General features: G+C 44.0%; 1 protein-coding gene across 1 annotated transcript; it reads left to right on the top strand.

The window, feature by feature from the left end:
* Positions 1-4,280: 4,280 nt before the first annotated feature.
* Positions 4,281-8,033, top strand: rplp1 (ribosomal protein, large, P1). The gene is made up of 4 exons (XM_017700579.2): positions 4,281-4,495; positions 5,388-5,462; positions 7,498-7,609; positions 7,915-8,033. The coding sequence occupies exons 1-4, from the start codon at positions 4,424-4,426 to the stop codon at positions 7,995-7,997; spliced, it is 342 nt and encodes a 113-aa protein (XP_017556068.1). The 5' UTR covers positions 4,281-4,423; the 3' UTR covers positions 7,998-8,033.
* Positions 8,034-8,279: the final 246 nt, after the last annotated feature.

Here is an 8,279-nt window from a genome sequence, read left to right as displayed (position 1 = left end):
GAACAGTGTGATGCCTTGGTTTTGTCTGACAATATTTCATGAATGTTTCTGGTGTGTTTGTTACTTGTTGCTGTTGTTGTATATCTCCAAAATAGTAACTTGACAGGAGAAGGTAAAAACTTACTTTACTTTCAATGTAAGTCAATGGAACCATAATTTTTTCCAAGTCATTTTGGGTCATTTCTTTTGTTCCAATCATCATGAAATGAACATGCAATGTAAAGAACAACAGGCATTTTCAAATTATGTGAAAAACTGAAAAACGACAAAAATAGAGATACAAGGTTTTCTTCTGACAGCAGTGTTATAATGTTTGCAATTCTATTATTTTTACGTCAAATACCTGCTGAGAAAATATGACTCCAGTAAAAGTAGATGTTCTCTATATTTATCTGTATATAAATATCTATATTTATGCTTAAATTTAAATACAATAAGACTTGCTTCTAAGTGTACTTAACAGGGAAATCCACACCTTTCAAATGTCCTTCATAGGGAGCCATTCAGGGAGCAGTTTAATGTGAAATTCTCCGTTCTAGATAAACTTTTCTAGAATTGTTCACAGTGGTGGTGATAGGAACCAGATGTCGGAAGAGTTTAATGCCTGTAAAAACCCCTCACAGAAAGTTATTACATTAAATGATCATGAATGTTACCTTATATTGTTTTATGATAGCTTTAAGATATGATTTGAGCATACAACGTATTTTTAAACATTCATGATGGAGTGGCACATGCAGGGTGTTATTAGGCCAAAATAGTCCCCAAAGAAACATTATTTTTTTAAGATATATGACTAATTTACCATCACCACTACATTCAAATGACAAAAACGTGTAGGTTCACTTTTTGTGTTGGCCATACTTGTGTTGTAGAAATCATGACCCCTGGTTCCTATCACCACTACTGTAAAGACATCTGAGTCGGTAAGTTTCTCTAGAGTGAACCATTTCACATCAAAACAATCTGAATATCTTTGCTTACATATACATGACTGAATTGTGTAGATATTTTAAAAACTTGTGCATTTCTTCCTGTCTGGCTGTGCAGTATTTGAATAGTTTAAACATGATAGCCCACTTTAGATGCACCGTCCTAAGTGAGCTGCTTCACTTAAAAGTTTATACATTTTAAAGGAGATTTAAAATCAGATTAGTACCTGCTGATACTCAAGGCTTCCATCCATCCATCCATCCATTATCTTCCGCTTCTCCAGGGTTCGGGTCACGGGGGCAGCATCCTAAGCAATGAGGCCCAGACCTCCCTTTCCCCAGCCACTTCCACTATCTCCCCCGGAGGGATTCCAAGGTGCTCCCAAGCCAGCTGGGTGATATAGTCTCGCCAGCGTGTCCTGGGTCTTCCCCGGGGTCTCCTCCCAGGTGGACTTGCCTGTGACACCCCCCGAGGGAGGCATCCAGGAGGCATCCTAACCAGATGCCCGTACCACCTCAGCTGGCTCCTCTCGACGTGAAGAAGCAGCGACTCTACTCCGAGTCCCTCCTGGATGAGCGAACTTCTCACCCTATCTCTAAGGGAGAGTCTACACACCCTGCGGAGGAAACTCATTTCGGCCGCTTGTATACGCGATCTCGTTCTTTCGGTCATTACCCAGAGCTCATGACCATAGGTGAGGGTGGGAACGTAGATTGACAGGTAAATCGAGAGCCTTGCCTTATGGCTCAGCTCTTTCTTTACCACAACAGACTGGTAAAGAGCCCACATCACTGCTGACCCAGCACCAATCCGCCTGTCAATCTCCCGCTCCCTTGTACCATCACTCGTGAACAAGACCCCGAGAAACTTGAACTCCTCCACTTGAGGCAAGAGCCCATCCCCAACCCAGCGAGGGTTCTCCACCCTTTTCCGCCTGAGAACCATGGTCTCGGATTTAGAGGTACTGATTCTCATCCCGGCCGCTTCACACTCGGCTGCAAACCGATCCAGCGAAAGCTGAAGTTGCGGCCTGATGTCCCCAATAGGACCACATCATCTGCAAACAGCAGCGATGTGACCCTGAGGTCACCAAACCGGACACCCTCCTTCCCCTGACTGCGCCTAGAAATTCTATCCATAAAAATTATGACTAGAATCGGTGACAAAGGGCAGCCCTGACGGAGTCCAACTCTCACTGGGAACGAGTCTGACTTACTGCCGGCTATGCGAACCAAACTCCAGCTTTGTTTGTACAGGGCCTGAATGGCTCGTAGCAAAGAGCAATGTACCCCGTACTCCCGAAGCACCTCCCACAGAATACCCCGGGGAACACAGTCGAATGCCTTCTCCAGATCCACAAAACACATGTGGACTGGTTGGGTAAACTCCCATGAACACTCCAGAATCCTGGAGAGGGTGAAAGTTGGTCCAGTGTTCCACGACCAGGGCGGAACCCGCACTGCTCTTCCTGGATCTGAGGTTCTCTCTTCTCCAGTAGCCCTGACTCTCTTCTCCAGTAGCCCTGCATAGACCTTACCGGGGAGGCTGAGGAGTATGATTCCCCTGTAGTTGGAACACACCCTCCGGTCTCCTTTTTTAAAAAGAGGCACCACCACCCCAGTCTGCCAATCCAGTGGCACCACCCCCGATGTCCACGCAATGTTGAAAAGGCGTGTCAGCCAAGACAGCCCCACAGCATCCAGAGCCTTGAGGAACTCAGGGCGGATCTCATCCACCCCTTGAGCCTAGCCACCAAGGAGATTCTTTACTACCTTAGCGACTTCAGCCTCAGTAATGGACAAGCCTATTCCCATGTCCCCAGACTCTGCCTCCTCACTGGAGAACGTGTTGGTGGGATTGAGAAGGTCCTCAAAGTATTCCTTCCACCGCCCAATGACGTCTTCAGTCGAAGTCAGCAGCACACCATCTCCACTATATACAGTGCTAGTGGCACACTGCTTACCCCTTCTGAGTCGCCTGACGGTTTGCCAGAATCTTTTCAGAGCCAACTTAAAGTCACTTTCCAAGGCCTCACTAAACTCCTCCCATACACAGGTTTTTGCCTTGGCGACGACTGAAGCCGCAGATCGCTTGGCCTGTCGATACCTGCCAGCTGCCTCTGGTGTCCTACAGGCCAACCATGCCCGGTAGGACTCCTTCTTCAGCTTGACAGCATCTCTCACCTGGTGTGTCCACCACCGGGTTCGAGGATTACCGCCCCGACAGGCACCAACTACCTTACGGCCACAGCTACAGTCAGCCGCTTCAACAATGGAGGAATGGCACATGGCCCATTCTGAGTCAATGTCCCCCACCTCCCCCGATATCTGGTAAGTTCTGACGGAGGTGTGAGTTGAAGATCAATCTGACAGGTTCTTCTGCCAGACGTTCCCAGCAAACCCTCACTATACGTTTGGGTTTGCCTGGTCTGACCGGCATCTTCCCCCACCTCCTGATCCAACTCACCACCAGGTGGTGATCAGTTGACAGCTCAGCTCCTCTCTTTACCCGAGTGTCCAAAACACATGGCCGCAAGTCCGATGACACGACTACAAAGTCAATCATTGAACTGCGGCCTAGGGTGTCCTGGTGCCATGTGCACTTATGGACATCCTTGTGTTCAAACATGGTGTTCGTGATGGACAAACTGTGGTTTGCACAGAAGTCCAAAAACTGAACACCACTCGGGTTCAGATCAGAGAGGCCATTTCTCCCAATCACACCCCTCCAGGTCTCACTGTCATTGCCCACGTGAGCGTTAAAGTCCCCCAGTAGGACAATAGAGTCTCCAGGAGGAGCACTTTCAAGCACCCTTCCCAAAGATCAAGGCTACTCAAGGCTTTAATATTGATATTGGTTTTAGAATGGGAAAGGACTAAAATGAACTGACATTTATGTTTAAATTATTACTTATTAATTATTAACTTTTATTTTATAAAATTATTACTGTAATACATTACAATTTTTTGCCCTTTTTAAATGTTTTAAATTATTCGTTATTATTAATTTATTCAATATGTTCCCATTTTTATGTATTTGATTTTATTATTTATTTCTTTGAAACATCATAAACTGACCAAAAAAACCTGGAAGAGTTGTTATTTTTAAATGTATGGTAATTTGTTTACGTTTATTTATTTATCCTTTTAAAATGTATTTTTCATTTATCCCTTGTTCGTTTATTAAACCTGTTCACATTTTTAAAATTTTATTTCATTATTCTTTTTTATTTTAACCACCAAAAACTGTTTTTAAAAAAGTCTGGAAACGATAACCAATCAGAGGACGCCCCGCCCAGCGAAGTGACGTATGTGGGTATATAAGCAGATGTCCCGCCCTTTGGCTCTCCCTTTCCGCTCCGTGTGTGAGGAAGACTCGAACGTGCCTGAGGTGCTCGGTTCTTCAAGCGAAGCTAAGGCCCGAAAATCCGGCGACTAGCACCGTCAAAATTAGGCATCCAAGTCCTAAACTGTAACATACTGAAAGAAAAATGGCCTCTGTCTCCGAGCTTGCTTGTATTTACTCCGCACTCATCCTCCACGACGATGAAGTGACAGTCACAGTACGTACACCTTCTCGCTCTCTCTCTCCGTCGGCGCCATTTCTGTAGCTAACGCTCGCCGCCAGTCGGTGTGGCTGGACTATTCACCTCTACAGTGACCGTCAACTAGTCGAGCAGCCGCCGGGCTCGAACGCTGTGAAAATAAATGAGACTTATTTTGGTGTTTGGTACTGGAGCCGCTGCGGCTGCTTGTGGCTCAAGTGTGTAGCTTCGTATTTTCCCGTTCCACCTTAAACGGTGCCGCAGATGCTTTCTGTACATTATATAGCACTGTAACTGCTGCGGTTTAAGGTGGAACGGGACGATCTAAGAAAAAATGTGGCGAATAGGAAGCCAACATTGTGCGTTAGCCTGCCGGCGATGCTGTTGCCCTATACACCTAAATACATGGTTCTTTATGGGTTCTTTAGGAAAGGCGTTGGTTCCATATAGAACCACGAGTACTCAGACTTTGTCCATGGTGAAAATTTTCAGATTAGTGGAGAACGTGGTGTGTGTGTTGTGTATTGCCGTACTGAAAATGGTTCTACATGGCACCAAAAAGTATTGGGAAGCACTTTCTAAAAGACTGTGGAACCATGTAGCAGCACGTTCTCCATCAGTCTGAAGAACCATTTGCCATGCAGACAGCCACTTGAGCATGAAGTGGCTCCGAAGGATCATAGATCTTTATAAAACCCTTGTCTTTGCTAAAGAACCTATGAAGAACCGCCTTTAATAGCATAGAAAGGTGTAAGTTGTACACACAGTTTACCAGCTTCACGCGGTCCTTATACTGTCCTTTAGTTTTGTGTACTGGATCTCACGTGTACATGGATGGATGGATGGACCTGGCAATGCAGCCAGAGCTTCATAGTAAGCTTACCTGACTGAGCCATGTGGTGTTTTTCAGGAGGACAAGCTGAACGCCCTGATCAAGGCTGCTGGAGTGACCATCGAGCCTTTCTGGCCTGGTCTGTTCGCCAAGGTAACCATGTCTTTTGCTTATTACATGTGGTTGTCCATGCTTACGTCCTGCTCCATTAGATGATGTTCCTTGGTGGACCAGTGTTGATGTTTGACATGTGGCCGTCTGTAATGTCAAACATTTAGGTAACTTTATTATATTTATTAAAGCGTGGAGCGAAAAAAAAGGGAAGAATTCCATCTCCAAATTTCTGATCATTACAGCTTTTGAAATGTAAACGAAGGCATTGAGCGGCTTGATCTGATTTGGTTTAACCAGCGGTGGGCGAAGTGCACAAACCATGTACTTGAGTTAAAGTAGAGACACCCAGGGTAAACTATTACTCCAGTAGCAGTAGAAGTTCCTCCCTTTAGACCTCCACTTGAGTAAAAGTACTAAAGTATTTGCCTTCGAATGTACTTAAGTATAAAGTAAAAGTACTAAAAGAGTAATTCTGGCTCTGATGTCCTGTTATCATTTTTATAACCAGACTGGCTTCATGAACTCATTTCAGGTGAAAGTCCTCCAGCGTCTCTCTTGGTAAACCAGTCTTTTAATAGAACGCCATTAATTAATTAATTAATTAAAATGATCATAAGCACAAAACACTGAAGGTAAACAGTTTCCATCAGGGAGAACCGAGTGGCTCTGAAATCACTTTTTACACACAAGCAAAGTTTTAATTTCAGATTTATTTACAACTTAGTTCCAAGTTTAAGTTGAATAAAAACTGGCTTTAAACTCAGGATCACAGATGAGCTCCTTTACTATGTTGATCTGTAGGCGTCTGTTCATAAACATAAACCAGCCCAAACTCATTTACTATAAAATGAAATGGTGTTTGTAGAAATTCAGAAAAAAGCCGCGTCAGTCTCGACTGCATATGTGGACATATTTCTATATTGAGCTCTATTTACACAAAGTTAGGTTAGTTCATCATTTATGTTGAACAGACTCTCCCAAAGTTTTACGCTGCTGCGCTGACGTTGAACCGCGTGCTGCACTGGGTCAGTATGACCAACAGGTCAAAACCAGCTCTAAACAAAGTGACCGCTGGGCCCTGATTGGTGCTCTGGCTTTGCGCTTCTTTCGTTTTGACATGTTACGTTTTTATACACACAGAAACCAAAAGGAACGACAGATTTCTCAAAATGTAGGAGGAAAAAATCAGATATTAGACTCTGAAATGTAGTGGAGTGAAAGGAAAAAGTCACCCAGAATGGAGAAACTTCAGTACAGATACACCAAAAAAGACTTTAGTACAGAAACTAATTACATTTACTGAGTTACTGTCCACCACTGGGTTTAACTGGGGAGAAACTCGCCAAGTCAGATTTCTTTACGGTGGTGGTGGTGATGGGAACCAGAGGTCGCTCTGTCTGCAGCCATATTATTCATCATCCAACACAGTAATCATATAGTTTTTAATGTAATGATCAAGTCTGGGGTCACTGCCCTCCGAGTCCACCATGGATGTTATGGTCAAAGTCTTCATACCAATAGTAAAATGGTCTCGGGTATCGGGTGGCGTATTTAATGTAGCTTGGTAGAATGAGCTTTTAAAGGGACATCACTGCTGTCAGACCACTCCTGTTTACATCTGATGGACTTTCCCCTTTTACAGCCTTCATGTTTCCAGCTATTGATTTGAGTCCCTTTTACTGTCCGTTCACCTTATCTGTGCTCACAAATTTTAAAAGTACTAAAGTGTAGATGTTTAGGTTTGGAGATGCACAATGGACGTGATTTTATTCCTCTCAAAAGTTTATGAATAAAGCATCTGCTGAGTCGGGAGCAGAAGCATGCTGTGTAGAAACTGGAACTGCACAGGCTCAGTCTTTGAGTCGGTCACCTGTGGTCTCACTATATTGAACAGCTGAATGTTTAGAACACACGGCTTTGGAGTGGCTGGAGGGTTTGGACCTAGTTTCATAGATACTAGTCCTGATTGAATGTGGCTGCTAAACAAGCTAGGAACCCACTACGCCACTTAGAATTTGGTGGTTGTTGGAAGGATGTTCGGGTCGGTGTCATGATGAGGTGTTTCTGTTTGCAGGCTCTGGCCAGTGTGGACATCGGCAGCCTGATCTGCAACGTGGGTGCTGGTGGTGGTGCACCTGCTCCCGTTGCTGCTGGTGGAGCCGCTCCTGCTGCTGGTGAAGCACCAGGTAACATGTTTACTAATGCATGTACTGAACTCTCTTTACAGTCTATTACAGTACGCTCTGTTTTCATAGTGATGCACAATCACACCAGGGCCTTTGTAATTGTACTGATGGAGAGCCTGTGTACAGTGAGTGAATGTGGCTTGGAATAAAGCAATATTTTCCTAATTAATGCTAATGCTATCTTAAGATGAGCTTTAACATCCAAGTGAAGAGTTTGAGCTCAACATTGGTTTTCCATTTCTATAAAATTAACTTTTGCATGTTGACTTTACCTTAACTTGCTTTTCATGTTTTTGTATTTACAGCCAAGGAGGAGGAGAAGAAAGAGGAGAAGAAGGAGGAGTCTGAGGAGTCTGATGACGACATGGGCTTCGGTCTCTTCGACTAATGCAATTTTTCTATTAAAAATAAAAAATAGAACAGACTGTTGTTTTTTTCTTCTGAGGTGTGTCCAGTGTTCGTGTATGCTGTAAGCCTCCTGATTTAAGATGCAACATTTTTCTAATTTGAAAGCAATGCAGTTGCTCAAGTCTCAGTGACTGCCACAAATGATATGCAGCTACTTGTGAGGTACTCCTTCCTGTATTTGGTCAACCTAAAGGCAAAATTTCATCCAAATTATCTGCAGTATCATCCAAAGGCTTTTACCCCTGGAAATGTAAAGTTCCCA

The sequence above is a fragment of the Pygocentrus nattereri genome, chromosome 1 (genome assembly GCF_015220715.1).
Source record: "Pygocentrus nattereri isolate fPygNat1 chromosome 1, fPygNat1.pri, whole genome shotgun sequence".
NCBI classification, from domain to species: domain Eukaryota; kingdom Metazoa; phylum Chordata; class Actinopteri; order Characiformes; family Serrasalmidae; genus Pygocentrus; species Pygocentrus nattereri.
Note: the sequence above shows the minus strand (reverse complement) of the source record. Positions and strands in the feature narration are given on the sequence as shown.